This window comes from Babylonia areolata, chromosome 25 (genome assembly GCF_041734735.1).
Source record: "Babylonia areolata isolate BAREFJ2019XMU chromosome 25, ASM4173473v1, whole genome shotgun sequence".
Classification (NCBI taxonomy): domain Eukaryota; kingdom Metazoa; phylum Mollusca; class Gastropoda; order Neogastropoda; family Buccinidae; genus Babylonia; species Babylonia areolata.
Genome location: NC_134900.1, coordinates 29,547,975 through 29,567,369, shown reverse-complemented (window position 1 = coordinate 29,567,369; position 19,395 = coordinate 29,547,975). Strand labels below are relative to the sequence as shown.

Below are 19,395 nucleotides of genomic sequence, written 5' to 3'. Positions count from 1 at the left end.
CGCATATCTATATAACAGCAACGTGAAAATGAAAGCATGTGCAAAGTCTACTGAAACCATACATTAATGCAAGTTTGTATGTTAGAAAGCTGTTATCACCCCCCAACATATGTGGTGAACCACGCCCAAGAGAAGCAGGATGTATCAACTCACTCAGGACTGACAGGACGGCTTCTGCCTGTCTACCCCCACTGATCTAAAAATATTTTAAATCAGTGGTCTTCCCCTCACACAGACCCCATATGATATCCATTGGGTATCTGAATTGCCAAGCGTATAGCTTTCATTGATTCAAATGAGATATTCCTGGTCTTCTTCCATTCTCGAAAGTGAAAAATAACCGGCCATGCTAATGATGTCAGCAGCACTGAAACAGTGTCCTCGTCGCCTCTTTTATCGTTTGTGCTGAGAGAGTTCAAGTGTCAGAGCCAAACTAACCTGTACAGTCTGGAGGCTCCAGGTTGCTGTTCAGTGTACACTCTGTACACCCTGTGCCTGTGTCCCGATCACACCGTCGGCAGTTAGCTGTGCTGCAGTTCTTGTCGCACATGTCTCCGTAACGACCGTCAACACAGTCTGGGAAATCAGGATTGGTCTCAGTTATTTCAAGACAAAAATATGTTATATGCAAAATGGGCTGATTCAGTTTCATAACATGTGTTTCGGGTAAAAAGTCAGTGACTGTTTACTTTTCGCATGCATCTATCGCACTCACTGGTGTCTGATCACTTGCAGTACCAGAGATTACTTCCCTTTCTGTGTATTGTTACCGTGTTGTCTCCAGATATTTTTGGTTTTCTGTAACAATCAATTCAGTCAGAGTCTATTCTGTCTGTGAGATAACATTTCACAACAGTAGTGCATGTCAGTGTCTATTTGTGTGGTATTAGTTTGTGTGGCGTTCAGATTTGAATAATGAATCACGAATTTGTTGGCTTCCTATATTTGTACTATATTTGTCTCAGAGACGGTTTGTCTTTGTAGGCGTTTGTTATTGCAATGTAGCTCTTTGTTTTCATTAAAAAGCTGTGAATGCATGCTGGTCATGTTCTTTTCATTGAAGTAGCTGATTACGTTTGTTTTGACATTTAGATTCAACAAACTTTGCTTTTCCTTCTTTATTCTTGTCTATTTTTTCTGAACAAAAAATCATTGAATTATAATAGTATATACAATTTTGCATATTGCTTACTAACAGATTTCTGTATCATCTTAATATCATGCCATTTCACTCAGACACAGACAAAGACATAGACACACAGACAGACAGACACACACACACACACACACACACACACACACACACACACACACGCTGTTGCAGATGTTTGCCATCATGTCCGCAGTAATCTCTATATTTACTTAAGTTCTAACGTTGATGTTTCTGCAGCAGTTACAATGGAAAACAAACTGACCGTCACATCTGCCTGTTGCCTTGTCACAGTTCTGTGACACACAGTTGACACTGCACGGGATGCATGTATTGCTGGTGTTCTTGTAGTATTTATCCTGGCACTCTGAAAACAGTCAGCATGTATCATTCAATATGTACTGTAAGACAAAGCTTTTTTGACAGGTTAGCCTGTGAACACACACACACACACACACACACACACACACACACACAATCACACACACACACAATCACAGAGGCAGACAAAGACACCAAGACACGCAGACACACTCACACACTGTGACATCAGACCCCAGACAAAGAAACATTGCGTATATGTATAGGATCAACGTGAAAAAGAAAGTCTGCTGAAGCTATACATCAATGTAAGTTTGTATGTTAGCAAGCTGTTATCACTCCTTAACAAATGTGGTAAACCATACATAACAGAAGCAGGATGTGTTACAGTATCAGAAGCAAACTAACCTGTACAGTTTGGAGGCTCCAGGTTGCTGTTCAGTGTACACTCTGTACACCCTGTGCCTGTGTCCCGATCACACCGTCGGCAGTTAGCTGTGCTACAGTTCTTGTCGCACATGTCTCCGTACCGACCATCAACACAGTCTGGGAAATCAGAATTGATCTCAATTATTTCAAGACAAAAATATATGATACACAAAATGGACTGCTGTAGTTTGTTAGCATGTGTTTCAGGTAAAGTGTCAGTGGTTGTTAACGTTTCGCACACAGCTTTCGCACTCACTGGTTATCACTTGTAGTACCAGGGATTACTTCTCTTTCTCACTCACTCAGCTTCTGCCTGTCTTCCCCCACTCATCTAAAAATATTTTCAAATCAGTGCTCCTCCCCCCCACATAGATCCCATCTGATGTCCAGTGGGTATCGGAATGGCCGAGCCCATGGCTTTCATCGTTAGAAATGCGGTATTCTTTCATTCACGAAAGTGAGAATCTCCTGCTTGTAACATGTTAACGATGTCAGCAGCGCTGAAACTGTCCTCATCGCCGCTTTTGTCGTTCGTACAGAGAGAGTTAAAATGTCAGAGCCAAACTAACCTGTACAGTCTGGAGGCTCCAGGTTGCTGTTCAGTGTACACTCTGTACACCCTGTGCCTGTGTCCCGATCACACCGTCGGCAGTTAGCTGTGCTGCAGTTCTTGTCGCACATGTCTCCGTACCGACCGCCAACACAGTCTGGGAAATCAGGATTGATCTCATTTATTTCAAGACAATATTTCAAACGCAAATGGGCTGATTTAACGTGTGTCTCAGGTAAAGAGTCGGTGACTTTAGTTTTCTCATGCATCTGTCACACTCACTGGTGTCTGATCACTTGTAGTACCAGGGATTCCCTCCATTTCTGTGCTTTCTTGCAGTGTTGTGTCTCCAGACACTTCAGGTGTAGTGTGACAGTCAGCTGAGTCAGTCAATTTTGTCTGTCAGATAACATTTCCCATCAGTAGTGCATGTCAGTAACTGTTTCTATGGTATTTGTGTGACGTTTAGTTTTGAATACTGAATCACGAATTTGTATGCCTCCTATTTTTGTTCAGTCTATATTTGTCTCAGTGAAGATTTGGTCTTTGTAGCCGTTATGTTACTACAATATAACTGTTTCTTTGTTTTCATTACTGCAGTGAAAAGCTGTGATCACATGCTGGTAGTGTTCTTTTAATTCAAGTGGCGTATCACGTTTGTTTTGAATTTCATATGCCACAAACATGCCCCCTTCATTCTCCTGTGCTTTTCTTCTTTTTTTTCTTTTCTTTTTGTTCTGACAAAAATCAGTTCAGTAAAAACAACATATACAGTTGTGCATATTACCAGCCGCCGTGGCGAAGTGGTTAGCGTTGCGGACTGACGGTTGGGAGAACGCGGGTTCAATTCCCAGCGGAGGTGGGATTTTCGGTCCGCAGCCGGCTCCTACCCAGAGTTGAGTGTGCTATGGCCTTAAATGGGGAGACTGGGACCACACAGTCGAGTATCATCCACTTCACGGATGCGTCTTCGGGTGTGTTGTGCTAATCACCTGACCAACACTGCAAGTGTCTGTATCTCTCGGGCCTGGTTGACGTCGGGATATCATTATGACAGGAAGCGTAGAGTACAGCTTTGTCATGTAGTCCCAAACCAAAATGGACCTCCTTAGCAACATCGTCATCGTCTTACTCATATTCCTTCATCATCATCAGTATAAACAAAACAGTCCCAAAGTCTGTGGTCTTTTATGCCATGCTCTCATGGTGACCTCAGTTTCGATACCCCTCCACTTCCGTGCTTGGGGTGAGTCCTGCCAATGTCTTCAGTGTCGGCAGATTCATGGGGGGCTGTTCTTGGAGGGACGTGGTGGCAGGTCTCCACTCTGGGAGGGACGCTGACTCAGTCTGGCTCCGCGACTAAGCCATTATTGTCGTTAGTAGGGGGCTTAGTAGGTGGTGTCCTAAGTACATTAAATCAGAACAGGCAGCACTGAACACCACCGAAGTGACTCAGCAGCAGTGCAGGGTCTCCTCTGGTGTGTGGCCTCCTGGCGACCTAACATCAATAGTTCCCTGCGCACTACCGACGCTGGGAGTGTGTCAGACGAACCCGGGTGTGGCTGTATTTAGGGGACTCGGAATGAGCGGCGTGGGAGTAATGCCACTGAAACGGTGCAGATGACTGGGCAGCAAAAAACAACAACAAACAAAAAACAATTGTGCATATTGCTTGCTAACACGCCTCGATATTCTCTTAACTTCATGTCATTTCAAACTCATGCACACACACACACACACACACACACACACACACACACACACACACACACACATTTGGCAGATAAAGACAAGCACAAACAGACTCACAGACACACTCACACACTGTGACACCAGACCCCACACAAAGAAACATTGCGTATCTATATAGAGCAACGTGAAAATGAAAAGCATGTGTAAAAACCTCTGAAGCTATACATCAATGTAAGTTTGTATGTTAGCAAGCTATTATCACTCCTTAACAAATGTGGTAAACCATACATAACAGAAGCAGGATGTGTTACAGTATCAGAAGCAAACTAACCTGTACAGTTTGGAGGCTCCAGGTTGCTGTTCAGTGTACACTCTGTACACCCTGTGCCTGTGTCCCGATCACACCGTCGGCAGTTAGCTGTGCTGCAGTTCTTGTCGCACATGTCTCCGTACCGACCGTCAACACAGTCTGGGACATCAGGATTGGTCTCGGTTATTTCAAGGCAAAAATATTTAACTGGCAAAATGGACCAATGTGTCTGTCATTTCTTAATGTGTGTCTGAAGCAAAATTTCAGTCAGTGACTGTTTACTTTTCACATGCAACTGTCACACTCACTGGTGTCTGATCACTTGTAATACCAGGGATTACTTCCCTTTCTGTGCTTTGTTGCAGTTTTGAATCTCCAGACCTTTTAGTTTTCTTTGAGGGTCAGTCAGAGTTTCTTCTGTCTGTGAGATAACATTTCCCAACAGTATGCATGTCATTAACTATTTTTGTGGTATTTTAGTTTGTGTGATACTTAGTTTTGAATGATGAATCACGAACTTCTAGGCCTCCTATATTTGTTCAGTCTATATTTATCTCCGTGACGATTTGGTCTTTGTTTGTATCCATTATGTTACAACAATATAACGGTACCCTTAACATCATGTTATTTCACACACACACACACCCGACACACACACACACACACACACACACACACACACACACACACACACACACTGTTCCAGATGTTTCCCATCTTGTCAGAAGTAATCTGTATGTTTACTTAGTGTTATAACGTTGACATTCTAGAAGCGGTTACAGTGGAAAACGAACTGACCGTCACATCTGCCTGTTTCCTTGTCACAGTTCTGTGACACACAGTTGTCACTGCACGGGATGCATGTATTGCTGGTGGTCTTGTAGTATTTATCCTGGCACTCTGAAAACAGTCAGCATGTATCATTCAGTGAAATACTGTGAGATAAAGCTTTTTCACAGGCTAGCTTGTGAACACACACACACACACACACACACACACACACACACACACAAATGCATGGACACACGCATGATTGCACGGACACACACACACACACACACACACACACACACACACACACACACACACACACACACACACACAGGGAGAGAGAGAGGTAGACAAAGACATGCACACACAAGACACACAGACACACACAGAAACTTTGATAACAGACCCTAGACAAAAGAAACATTGTGTGTCTATAAAAGAGCAACATGAAAATGAAAGCATGTGTAGTTTACTGAAGCCACACATTAATTAAGTTTGTACATCAGCAAACTGTTATCACTCCCTAACAAATGTGTTAAACCATGCACAACAGAAGCAGGATGTGTTACAGTATAGAACCAAACTAACCTGTACAGTCTGGAGGCTCCAGGTTGCTGTTCAGTGTACACTCTGTACACCCTGTGCCATTGTCCCGATCACACCGTCGGCAGTTAGCTGTGATGCAGTTCTTGTCGCACATGTCTCCGTACCGACCGTCAACACAGTCTGGGACATCAGGATTGGTCTCGGTTATTTCAAGACAAAAATATATGACACGCAAAATGTGGCTATCGTTTCTTAATGTGTGTCTCAGATAAAGAATCGGTGACTGTTTACTTTTCACAAGCATCTGTAGCACTCAGTGGTGTCTGATCACTTGCAGTACCGAGATCACTTCCCTTTCTGTGCTCTGTTGTCGTGTTGTATCTCCAGACCCTTTAGGTTTTGTGTGATAGTCCACTGAATCAGAGTCACTCCTGTTTTTGCATTTCCCAACAGTGTTGCTTTTCAGTACCTGCTTTGTGTGACGTTAGTTTGTGTGGCGTTTAGTTTGTCCACTGTGTGTGTGTGTGTATGTGTGTGCGTGCGTGCGTGCGCGCGCGCGCTCACGCATGCGCGTGCGCTCTCCATTCAGGTCTTTGTTCGTAGCCGTTATGTTATTACAATATAGCTCTCCCTTTCTAAGCGCGTTGGGTTACGCTGCTGGTCAGGCATCTGCTTGGCAGATGTGGTGTAGCGTATATGGATTTGTCCGAGCGCAGTGACGCCTCCTTGAGCTACTGAATTTTTTTTTTTTTTTTTTTTTTTTAGATTCCGCAAACATGTTCTCTTTCCGTTGTTTTTCCTTCATTTTTTTCTTTTCTTTTTCTGAACAAAAAATCCATTCAATTATTCAATTATAATGGCATATACAATTCTACATTTTGCTTGCAAACACACTTGAATATTATCTTTACATCATGTCATTTCAAATTTATGCACACACACACACACACACACACACACACATCACACACACACACACACACACACACACATATATATATATATATATACATATGTGTGTGTGTGTGTGTGTGTTCGTTCTTTAGGTTAGCGTCTTCTCACTATCAGTGATATTAGACGATAAAAAAGTGAGTGGTGTTGGGTGCGGGGGGGCACAGGGGATGAGAGAGGGAAGAGGAAAACAAAAAATATATATAAATCTACCAAAAAATGCATAACTAACATGCAGTTACATTTAACAGCAATAATTCAATAATGATAATAATAATCAGAAACCATTAACGCAATTCTGAAGTACATTAAAAGAATGTAGAAATAGTGCAATGAACTAATGCCTGTGAAAGTTCGACCATATGAACCTCGTCAGAAATAACTTTCCAAAAATCATCTGCACACACGTGACACCCGGTTCTCTTTGCAATACTTGGGCAAGAAGGTACCTAACTGCTGACAGTGAAACAAACAATGATGCAAGCCAAACTGCTTACCACAGATGCATGTAACATTTTTACGATACTTTGTCTTCAGCGCATCAAGTTTTATACGGAAGAAAGTAGAGGTTATTAATCTTGTATTGCAAGCTGGTGGATTCGGTATCTTTTCTTTAGTAATATCCTCGGGGAATATTGTCCCTTTATGTTTTAAAAACTTTTCCTTCCATCGGTTATGAAATCGGCCCCATGCTGATTTTTCTAACAAAGTGTATGCTTCTTTTACGGAAAGACGGACATGTATTTTTGTCGATTTTTCTTGTGCTCCTCTTTTAGCTGCTTTATTAACAGTTTCATTGCCATGAATGCCCACATGAGAAGGCACCCAACAAAAACTTACCTCAGTCCCTTTAATCCTCAAACAATGTACCAAATGATTTGCCTCAATAACTAAATCAAGTCTTGTTTCAAGGCTAAATAATTCTAGAGCATAAAGTACTGATTTGGAATCAACAAAGAATGCTATTTTCGAGAAAACTATTTGATGGCTCACTAAGTAAGTCAGAGCTTGTAGCAGCTCAGCTGTGAATATAGAAAGATGTTTTACAATAAAGTAAGATTTTTCAACTTTGAAGGCAGGAATATAGAAAGCCGCACCGGTATTTTTGTCAGATCCATCTGTAAATATATAGAGATGATTCTGATATTTTTCTGCTATATGGATTCTGGCAGTACTTGTGATGTTAATATTTTCTTCGTTTTTTTGTTTCAGAATAACTGACATCAAAATCTGCTTTCAACATTTCCCAAAAAGGAATAGGAGTGCGATGTGGTTTTGCTGCTAACTCTTTCATGTTAACATCAGATTCTTTTAACAAATTTGAAACGTAAGTTGCAACTGTTTCTTGTGATGAAATAGCTAGCTCTTTTAGGAAAATCAATGTCATATCTCACTGTCAGTTCATCAGCAATGAAATTTTTTGTCATTGAAGTGTATCTCACAGCGAATTTTGCTGTTACTAACTCACGATATTCATTTATGGAAAGAATTCCGTTTGTTTTGTATGTTTCCTGGTTGGATGCATGAGAGGGCACTCCGAAGACAATTTTGATAGCCTTACAGTCTACACTTTGAATCTTTTGTAATAGATATTTAGGTGTACTGAAAAATATTTCGTGTGCATAGGCTATCTTGGATATTACAAGGGCCATGGAAAGATGAATCAATGTTTTGTATCCATTCCCAAGGTTAAGTGGCTTATAATTTTCATAAAATTGATATTTTTCCTTGCCTTTGTTAAAATGTAATCAAAGTGAATATTCCATATTTTGCTGGGGGGGAAACCTGACCAAACATGACAAAGACAGGTTGGAAAAAGTCATTAGGAAAGCGGGTGGGGTGGTGGGTATAAGACAAGACACCTTTAGTGACATGCACAATAGAAAACTGACTGACAGACTAATAACAATTTTGACCGACGTAAGCCACCCACTACGTGATGACATTAATAGCAGAAGGTCAGACATAAGTGGTAGGTTTAGAGCTCCACGCGCAAGAACATCTCGATACATTAATTCATTTATTCCTACAGCCATTCGCGCACACAATCAAAACATCCAATACACTAAGTGAACCCTCCCACCCCCCAAGCCCACTCGCCACAGCAACACCTGAACTTCACCAGCAGACGAGTGTATGGGAGCAGACATTATGCGTGCATGTGGGACTGAGCGGGTGAGCACGGGCAAGCAAGCATTTTTGTGTGTGTGTGATCGGAAGTGATTTTTAAATATTTTCTTATTTTACTTGGATTTCATGTATCTTAATGTTAATGTTCTAATCTTATTGGCGTGACATATGTTATGTGCATGCATACGTTGTTTGTGTGTGTGTGTGTGTGTCTGTGTCTGTGTGTGTGTGTGTGTGGATTTTACTTATATATACGGCGATTTATTCCCTTGATGTTTTTATTTATGTATTGTTGTACAATACCTTATGGTCTTAACGTGTGTGGGGGGGGGGGGCGGGGGCGAGGGGGGTGTGTGCGTGCGTGCGCGCATGTCATTTTTAGTAATCTTATACCCTTTTTTTGTTGGATGTTTTCATTTGTTAATATTGTTGTGCAATACCCTATTGTCTTAACATGAGTATGTGTGTGTGGGGGGGGGGAGGAGGGCTTGGGGGGGGGGGGGGGTTAGTATATCGTCAGCTATTGGGAATTCTTATTTGACTAGTTTTAATCTCTTCTTATGTTGCGCATGATTTTATGCCGGTGTTTACAATGATGATTGCACAACTTAATTTCCATGTGGATTAATAAAGTGTTTTTGATTTGATTTGATTTGATGTCAGCTCTGAAGTAAGATGAATACCTGAAAACTTCACCACCTGTTTATAATCAATGACGTAATCAAGTAATTTTAAAATGGGTATGCCAGATGGGTTACCACCTGAATTAAACAACATCATACATGTTATTCCAGTCGACAAAGCTAGACCATTTTCAAACATATAGTTACCAAGGTAATCAAGATCAGATTGATTCAAACGACGTATGTAATTCTGTGCTCTTTGTGGTGTGCGCGCGTGTGTGTGTGCGCGCGCACTATTGAAGATGTTTGTCATCATGTCAGCAGTAATCTCTGTATTTACTTAGTAATATAATGTTGATGTTCCTGAAGCAGTTACATTGGAAAACAAACTGACCGTCACATCTGCCTGTTGCTTTGTCACAGCTCTGTGACCGACAGTACACATTGCACTTGACGCATGTGTTGCTGGTGGTGTTGTAATATTTATCCTGGCACTCTGAAAACAGTGATTATGTATCAGATTAGCATGCAAAACACACACACACACACACACACACACACACACACACACACACATATGCACGGAAGCACATTGGCAATTCGGAAACAGTCGCATACACACATAATTAAAGGAAGTAAACTCTTGCAACAAACACTAAGGGATCACCTGAACACTGTAACCCTGTATAACCAGTGTTGCACGGAGAACACTGTCCTGTCTGTTGATCACACACAGTATTCTGACATCCTGGGGAACAGGGGGTGGTGCACTGGTCCCCGTACCTCCCTGCAACACATCCTGCACACACACATACACACACACACACACACACACACACACACACACACACACACACACACACACACAGAGAGAGAGAGAGATTCATATATTCCTTCAATGTGCCATTCATCACATGTGATGTATCTGTGTTTTTGTTGTTGTTGTTTTTGTTTTCTGTATATATATATATATATAGAGAGAGAGAGAGAGAGAGAGAGAGATTATCGTTGTACCCAGGGGTAGAAACATGTCGCCTCCTCGTCTCGTTTCATGTTATATGTAACCAATGTTTCCCGTTCGTCCATGAGTTCAGTATTGAACCCACCTTTAAAAAAAGATCTTATATATTTATCTGCAGATATCGTATGGGACAGCACTCGTCTTACAAATGCCCGTTTGCCCGTATCAGCAGTTTTGTTTTGCCTCTTTGTTATACGGATATATGGATCTGACAAATGTGACTCAGAAGCGAAAACAGGTTGTGTTGTCAGACAGACGGTATGACAGTGAAGTTTCGGGTAAAACAATGCAGTATTTTTCTGTCAATGTGCAAAGAATCCCCAAATACTGTCATTCATTAACACAATTTCCACAGATTCTCTGGTCTGAACAGATGAAGAAAGGGATGATACATCGGGAAAAAAATATCCAGTTCTAAAATATTCAAAGTATTTTTTTTTAAATACCAGTACGTCAATTATTTCAGAGAAATCGTGAAATCATTGTGTATATTGGAAAATCAACAGTCAGTGGCATTTCTGTATGTTTGATTTGTTCTCGCATTTGTGATACATATGTGTATTTGTTTACCTATCAGAGTGGAACTCTTTTTTACAGAATTTTGCCAGAGGACAACACTTTTGTTGCGAGGGGTTCTTTCTACAGTGCGCCAAGTGCGTGCTGCACACGGGACCTCGGTTCATCCTCTCATCCGAATGTCTAGACGTATATAAGCGTCTCAACCTTTCTGCAGCCCTGCTTCCTTAGAATGTTCTGAGCGTGTATATGCTGCTCAATGGGTGGGCTGATGCTGGTGTGTGTACAAACACAGTCACTTTTGTTTCAGAATGTAAGTTCTACCTTACTCACCGTCATAACAATACCCAGTGTCCTTGTAACAGACGTTTTTGCCCGGTCCTTTCCCACAGTGTTGACTGCATTGTGAGTTACACGATGACCCGTACTTGCCCACTGGACACTCGCTGACTTCACTGGGCACTGTACACACACAATGACCAGTTTGTAATTCTAACACTGGAAATATATATATATATATATATATATATATATATATATATATATATATGGAAATATGATATATTATCATTGTTTTCGTAAGTGGTTATTTTTTCAGTTGAGGTAAATGTACATATCTTTTTAACTGTACTTTTAAATTTTTGAGAAACCGTGGAATGTGTTACGTGCCTTGTGTCCACACATTTGATTATTCATAATGGTTTGACAAATATTTTGATTGTATTGTTAGTAGCATTAGTAGCAGTCATGGCAGTAATAGTATTGTTTGTGTAATTGTTCTTTACCACAGGATACACTGGGATATGAAACTGCTCTTCCTCATCGTATAGATCACGCACACTGAAAACTCAAACTTTGATACAAACATTACCCAAGTAAAACACTCCCAAACCAGCGTTCAGGACAGATCTTGACCGTGTGTTGGGCTTATGTGATGATGTCGAACAAACTACATCAGGTAAACAGACCGTGTGTCGGGTTTATGTGTTGATGAAGGACAGACTACATCAGGTAAACAGACCGTGTGTTGGGTTTATGTGTTGATGAAGGACAGACTACATCAGGTAAACAGACCGTGTGATGGGTTTATGTGATGATGTCGAACAAACATCAGGTAAACAGACTGTGTGTCGGGTTTATGTGATGATAAAGGACAGACTACATCAGGTAAACAGATCGTGTGTCGGGTTTATGTGTTGATGGAGGACAGACTACATCAGGTAAACAGACAGTGTGTTGGGTTTATGTGTTGATGAAGAACAGACTACATCAGGTAAACAGACAGTGTGTCGGGTTTATGTGTTGATGGAAGGACAGACTTCGTAAGTGTAAGCTTATGTCAATCTCTGATATAAGCCAAGCGTTGAGCCGGACACACAGACACACACACGCGCGCACAAAGGTTACACTTGGGCCAACAGCAAAGCGAGAGCTGTATGGTCAGTGTGTTTTCCACTGCAATGGGAAGTCATTGACAGCTTAGTCTTTTGTGAAGGACTATGGCTCTCAAACTGGCAGGCACTGGCTCTCTGTCTCTTGCAGCCTTGGGGGCTCGTTGGTCTTTGGGAACCATCCCAACGCCGACTGTGCTAAAACCATCTTGGCCATGAGAGTGGGGATGTAACTTGGGCCAGGCATTCTCCACTATAATTAAATGATAGCCCAGATAGTTGGGACATAACTTTCATACATACAAGCATACATACATATAATTATATATAGGTATACATTACTGATCCGCACACAATCAGCTTCCCTAAAAGCGCTGAAACTCTAGTTATTACTATTATCATTATTGTCATGAAGCATCACTGGTCCACATTTCCATGTTTGTGTGTGTGTGTGTGTGTGTGTGTGTGTGTGTGTGTGTGTGTGTGCATTTACACATGCGGGTTTGTGGAGAGATATCCGTGTCATCTGTGTGTGTAGCTTATGTGTCTGGAAAGCTGTACGTGACAGGTTCCTGTACCAGGGGTCCAATTCATGGTGACTGACTTACGTGTATGCCCGGTAAAGCAAAACGTCTGGAGTTTGATCGTCAGTACTTTTGCTGCAGGAAGTCCGAGTTCATGGAGGAGGCAGGAAAGTATGACAACGAACGACTGAACTTCTCACAAATAGTTCTTGACAACGGTTTTGTCCGAATAAGTTCCCTTGTGCGCATGCTTGTCAGTTGCTGCACGGACTGAAATTTACGTTTGGCTTGCTCGGCCTTGAATCATTGGTTTGTTATGTCCGGAGGGCATCACGTGCGATCGTGCGGCATGCACTTGGGTGACAAACACCAACGCCTCTGCTGTTATGTTTTGAAAGCACCAGTGTGTGCTTGCCTCTGTGTGTAATTATAACTTGTATGTATTATGTTTCTTTTTGTTTCATTTTAATGAAAGGCACAATAGAAATACATCAGCATTATCATTATTATCACCATCCACTTCTGGGTGGTGCATTCTAATGGACTGCAGTACAGTCTTGCAAAATCGCAATAGTTTAGAATAGAATCAAATAGTTTAGACGCAGACTTCTGCTCAGTCATCAGGCGCCATGAATTCCAATTTCTGACGGATTGTCTCGGACAACACGTTTACTCCGGGCGTTTCCGTTTACGCCTTCCCCATGAAGTGGACCCCAGTTCCAGTACGGCTCACCCCAGTGATTTTATGTAGCACGCCTCAAAAGTGATCGGTCGTTTTTATTTAACCGAAATAACAGAGAAGACTTTGATGTCCGCACGTTTTTCATTACTTGCGTCAGGCTGAGAGAAATTTAAGTTAGCAGGCCAAAACACACGTGGTACCACTTCAATTGTGCCCTGTATGTATGTGCCTGTGACACACTCACCCCAGATTTGCATTTCAGCCATATTAAGTGTCCGATCGTCACCGTACTGTCCGCTCTGTGGTTGTCTGGTGATACGGACTGTCTGTCCATACATGACGGCGGAACACGTCACGTCCACCTTGTTGGAGGAGATGGACTGTATTGATGCACATTGCTGGCCGTCCACAGTGATGGTGGAGGGGTACAGGCGTTGTTCAACTGAACATGAAAAGGTGAGACAATTAGTCCACACACAGTTACTCAAACTGGTAAATACGTATCAAGAATCAAGAATAGATAATCCTTTGACCACTTTGGGGTGTGTGTGGCATTAGGTAACAGCATTGATATTTTTCAACAAAATTAAACTTCTGTTTTCCTGTTTAATCGAAATAATTTTTTCACGGTTTGAATTGAAGTTTCTTTTAAATATCTACAGTGTCGGTGCACAAAATTTCACAATTATTCAATGAAATATGTATTAACACAGTACCAAAAAGTTCCAAACTAATTCTTAGAGACATTTTTTTTGTTTTCTAGCTCTCTCAAAAAGAAAATATATTTCAGTGATTGCTCACATGCCTTTTTCTTTGATTCCAACAATGTGCATGTCCTGTTGAACTCGATGCCTTAATATTCAATTATAAACATGTAATCAGTGCGAATGTTACACACACACACACACACACACACACACACATACTCACACGCGCGCGCTTGCACACATACACACGCACACACCCAGAGTATATTCAGATTGATGTCCCATAATTTGCAAGAATTTTCCAGCTCATGGCAGATGTATGCATCAATGCAACTTCCATACAAAGTAGTTACTGTTTTAACTGAAAGAGAGAACACGCACACACTCCATTTTCCTTTTCTTTTTTTCTTTTCTTTTTTCATCTGTTTCTTATAATTCATTTATCAAAGTCAACTGCCACGTGTATTTTGAAATTCCCTGCTTTTCCTTGTGGTCACCAATTGTTTGTTTTTCATAATTAATAGATGATTGTGAACTTTACTTCCAGTAATGTTTTGGTCACCTAAGTGTGTCATTTTTTATGGACAATCTCATCAAACCAATACAGTGGTAATGAATTAAGGAGCCAGAAATCATCATTTGGTGAATCCATTTCGGAGTCCCAGAGAGAGAGAGAGGGCACAGGCAGACAGGTAACACTGTGTGGCCGATGCGAAAGAAACCCAGCGTCACGTGACACTGGATGGAGGGACAGGAAATGAAAAGAACCGGGTGTCACGTGTGTGCCTGGGACACGACCATCACATGACGTGTCTGACCAGGAAAACTCCACTCACGGGTGGCACGTGCCCAAACGGTGATGTTGTGCAGGGGGTACACCCTGCCCAGGTTCACCTCCCACCACGGGTTGTTGGGGTCACTGACGGAGGTGTGGATTCCGTTGGCAGGGAAGTCTCCGTCTGTGTCTCCATTGGCTGCTTTGCCTGAGTCGTCATTACTGCTCCACTTGCTGCTCTGATTGTATGTTTTATTACGTGCCACGTTGACTGTAACACACACACACACACACACACACGAACGCACGCACGAACGCACGCACACACACACACACACACACACACACACACACACACACACACACACACACACTTACTCAATCACATGCACACCCCACAAATCCACACACGCACACAAGCGCGGACAGTCAAGTCACTGGAATCTCAACCATCAGTGCACAAAAATTTCAGCGCTGCAGGCAAGAATACAAGTGGCTTTTTATCTGAATCAAAACAGTCAGATGAATATGTCTGCCCTCAATACATTAAACATATGTACCAGTATGTTCTGTTGTTGAAAATAGAAAAACTCCCTTAGCACTTTCGTCCTTTCTTAGATAAGATTATCTAAAATCCCACAGATAGCTTGACTCTGTGTATGTGTGTGTGTGTGTGTGTGTGTGTGTGTGTGTGTGTGTGTGCGCTCTCTCTCTCTCTCTCTCTCTCTCTCTCTCTCTCTTTAATTCTTTATAGCCGTTATGTTATTACAATATAGCTTTCCCTTTGTAGGTGATCACATTTGTTTTGAATTTTAGATTCCGCAAACATCGTCCAGTTCTCTTGCCTTTGCTTTTCCATCATTTCTTTCTTTTCTTTTTATCTAAAAAAAAAATCCATTCAATTATAATAACATGTACAATTCTACATTCTGCTTGCTAACACACTTCAATATTATCTTAACATCATGTAATTTCAAATTTATGCATACACAGACACAGACAAAGACACACAGACAGACAGACAGACACACACACACACACACACACACACACACACACACACACACACACACACACACACACACACACATATATATATGTATATATATATATATGTGTGTGTGTGTGTGTGTGTGTGTGTGTGTGTGTACTATTGAAGATGTTTGTCTTCATGTCAGCAGTAATCTCTCTATTTACTTAGTGATATAATGTTGATGTTCCTGAAGCAGTTACATTGGAAAACAAACTGACCGTCACATCTGCCTGTTGCTTTGTCACAGCTCTGTGACCGACAGTAGACATTGCACTGGACACATGTGTTGCTGGTGGTCTTGTAATATTTATCCTGGCACTCTGAAAACAGTCAGTATGTATCAGATTAGCATGCAGAAAACACACACACACACACACACACACACACACACACACAAACACACACACACACACACACACATACACACACACACACACACACACACGCACGCACGCACACACACACACACACACACACACACACACACACACACACACACACACATATGCACAGAAGCACATTGGCAATTCGGAAAGTCACATACACACATAATTAAAGAAAGTAAACTCTTGCAACAGACAAGCACTATGGAATCACCTGAATACTGTAACTCTGTATAACCAGTGTTGCACGGAGAACACTATTAAACCATGCACAACAAAAGCAGGGGGTGTTAAATTGTCAGAGCCAAACTAACCTGTACAGTCTGGAGGCTTCAGGTTGCTGTTCAGTGTACACTCTGTACACCCTGTGCCTGTGTCCCGATCACACCGTCGGCAGTTAGCTGTGCTGCAGTTCTTGTCGCACATGTCTCCGTACCGACCGTCAACACAGTCTGGGACATCAGGATTGGTCTCGGTTATTTCAAGACAAAAATATATGACACGCAAAATGTGGCTATCGTTTCTTAATGTGTGTCTCAGATAAAGAATCGGTGACTGTTTACTTTTCACATGCATCTGTCACACTCAGTGGTGTCTGATCACTTGCAATACCGGAGATCACTTCCCTTTCTGTGCTCTGTTGTCGTGTTGTATTTCCAGACCCTTTAGGTTTTGTGTGATAGTCCACTGAATCAGAATCACTCCTGTTTTTGCATTTCCCAACAGTGTTGCTTTTCAGTACCCGCTTTGTGTGACGTTAGTTTGTGTGGCGTTTAGTTTGTCCACTGTGTGTGTGTGTGTGTGTGTGTGTGTGTGTGTGTGTGTGTGCGTGTGCGCTCTTCATTCAGGTCTATGTTTGTAGCCGTTATGTTATTACAATATAGCTCTCCCTTTCTAAGCGCGTTGGGTTACGCTGCTGGTCAGGCATCTGCTTGGCAGATGTGGTGTAGCGTATATGGATTTGTCCGAGCGCAGTGACGCCTCCTTGAGCTACTGAATTTTTTTTTTTTTTTTTTAGATTCCGCAAACATGTTTTTTTTCCGTTGTTTTTCCTTCATTTTTTTCTTTTCTTTTTCTGAACAAAAAATCCATTCAATTATTCAATTATAATGGCATATACAATTCTACATTTTGCTTGCAAACACACTTGAATATTATCTTTACATCATGTCATTTCAAATTTATGCACACACACACACACACACACACACACATATCACACACACACACACACACACACACACACACACATATATATATATACATATGTGTGTGTGTGTGTGTGTGTGTGTTCGTTCTTTAGTTTAGCGTCTTCTCACTATCAGTGATATTAGACGATAAAAAAGTGAGTGGTGTTGGGTGCGGGGGGGCACAGGGGATGAGAGAGGGAAGAGGAAAACAAAAAATATATATAAATCTACCAAAAAATGCATAACTAACATGCAGTTACATTTAACAGTAATAATTCAATAATGATAATAATAATCAGAAACCATTAACGCAATTCTGAAGTACATTAAAAGAATGTAGAAATAGTGCAATGAACTAATGCCTGTGAAAGTTCGACCATATGAACCTCGTCAGAAATAACTTTCCAAAAATAATCTGCACACACGTGACACACGGTTCTCTTTGCAATACTTGGGCAAGAAGGTACGTAACTGCTGACAGTGAAACAAACAATGATGCAAGCCAAACTGCTTACCACAGATGCATGTAACATTTTTACGATATTTTGTCTTCAGCGCATCAAGTTTTATACGGAAGAAAGTAGAGGTTATTAATCTTGTATAGCAAGCTGATGGATTCGGTATCTTTTCTTTAATAATATTCTCGGGGAATATTGTTCCTTTATGTTTTAAAAACTTTTCCTTCCATCGGTTATGAAATCGGCCCCATGCTGATTTTTCTAACAAAGTGTATGCTTCTTTTACGGAAAGACGGACATGTATTTTTGTCGATTTTTCTTGTGCTCCTCTTTTAGCTGCTTTATCAGCTGTTTCGTTGCCATGAATGCCCACATGAGAAGGCACCCAACAAAAACTTACCTCAGTCCCTTTAATCCTCAAACAATGTACCAAATGATTTGCCTCAATAACTAAATCAAGTCTTGTTTCAAGGCTAAATAATTCTAGAGCATAAAGTACTGATTTGGAATCAACAAAGAATGCTATTTTCGAGAAAACTATTTGATGGCTCACTAAGTAAGTCAGAGCTTGTATAATAGCAGCTCAGCTGTGAATATAGAAAGATGTTTTACAATAAAGTAAGATTTTTCAACTTTGAAGGAAGGAATATAGAAAGCCGCACCGGTATTTTTGTCAGATCCATCTGTAAATATATAGAGATGATTCTGATATTTTTCTGCTATATGGATTCTGGCAGTACTTGTGATGTTAATATTTTCTTCGTTTTTTTGTTTCAGAATAACTGACATCAAAATCTGCTTTCAACATTTCCCAAAAAGGAATAGGAGTGCGATGTGGTTTTGCTGCTAACTCTTTCATGTTAACATCAGATTCTTTTAACAAATTTGAAACGTAAGTTGCAACTGTTTCTTGTGATGAAATAGCTAGCTCTTTTAGGAAAATCAATGTCATATCTCACTGTCAGTTCATCAGCAATGAAATTTTTTGTCATTGAAATGTATCTCACAACGAATTTTGCTGTTACTAACTCACGATATTCATTTATGGAAAGAATTCCGTTTGTTTTGTATGTTTCCTGGTTGGATGCATGAGAGGGCACTCCGAAGACAATTTTGATAGCATACAGTCTACACTTTGAATCTTTTGTAATAGATATTTAGGTGTACTGAAAAATATTTCGTGTGCATAGGCTATCTTGGATATTACAAGGGCCATGGAAAGATGAATCAATGTTTTGTATC

General features: G+C 41.1%; 1 protein-coding gene across 13 annotated transcripts in view; it reads right to left on the bottom strand.

The window, feature by feature from the left end:
* Positions 1 to 19,395, bottom strand: part of LOC143299914 (uncharacterized) — a 110,642-nt gene that overhangs the window by 74,371 nt on the left and 16,876 nt on the right. For 6 of the 13 annotated variants that reach the window (XM_076613433.1, XM_076613440.1, XM_076613436.1 and 3 more), the window contains 9 exons: positions 16,820 to 16,957; positions 16,341 to 16,442; positions 5,812 to 5,949; positions 5,251 to 5,352; positions 4,474 to 4,611; positions 2,470 to 2,607; positions 1,880 to 2,017; positions 1,416 to 1,517; positions 439 to 576 (listed from right to left, as the gene is read on the bottom strand). In XM_076613433.1, the coding sequence (XP_076469548.1) occupies positions 439 to 576; positions 1,416 to 1,517; positions 1,880 to 2,017; positions 2,470 to 2,607; positions 4,474 to 4,611; positions 5,251 to 5,352; positions 5,812 to 5,949; positions 16,341 to 16,442; positions 16,820 to 16,957 (1,134 nt within the window). Of the gene's footprint in view, positions 1 to 438; positions 577 to 1,415; positions 1,518 to 1,879; positions 2,018 to 2,469; positions 2,608 to 4,473; positions 4,612 to 5,250; positions 5,353 to 5,811; positions 5,950 to 9,867; positions 9,970 to 10,140; positions 10,273 to 11,343; positions 11,473 to 13,851; positions 14,044 to 16,340; positions 16,443 to 16,819; positions 16,958 to 19,395 lie in introns of those variants that run through there. The other 7 variants (XM_076613445.1, XM_076613438.1, XM_076613437.1 and 4 more) reach the window with 7 other exon arrangements.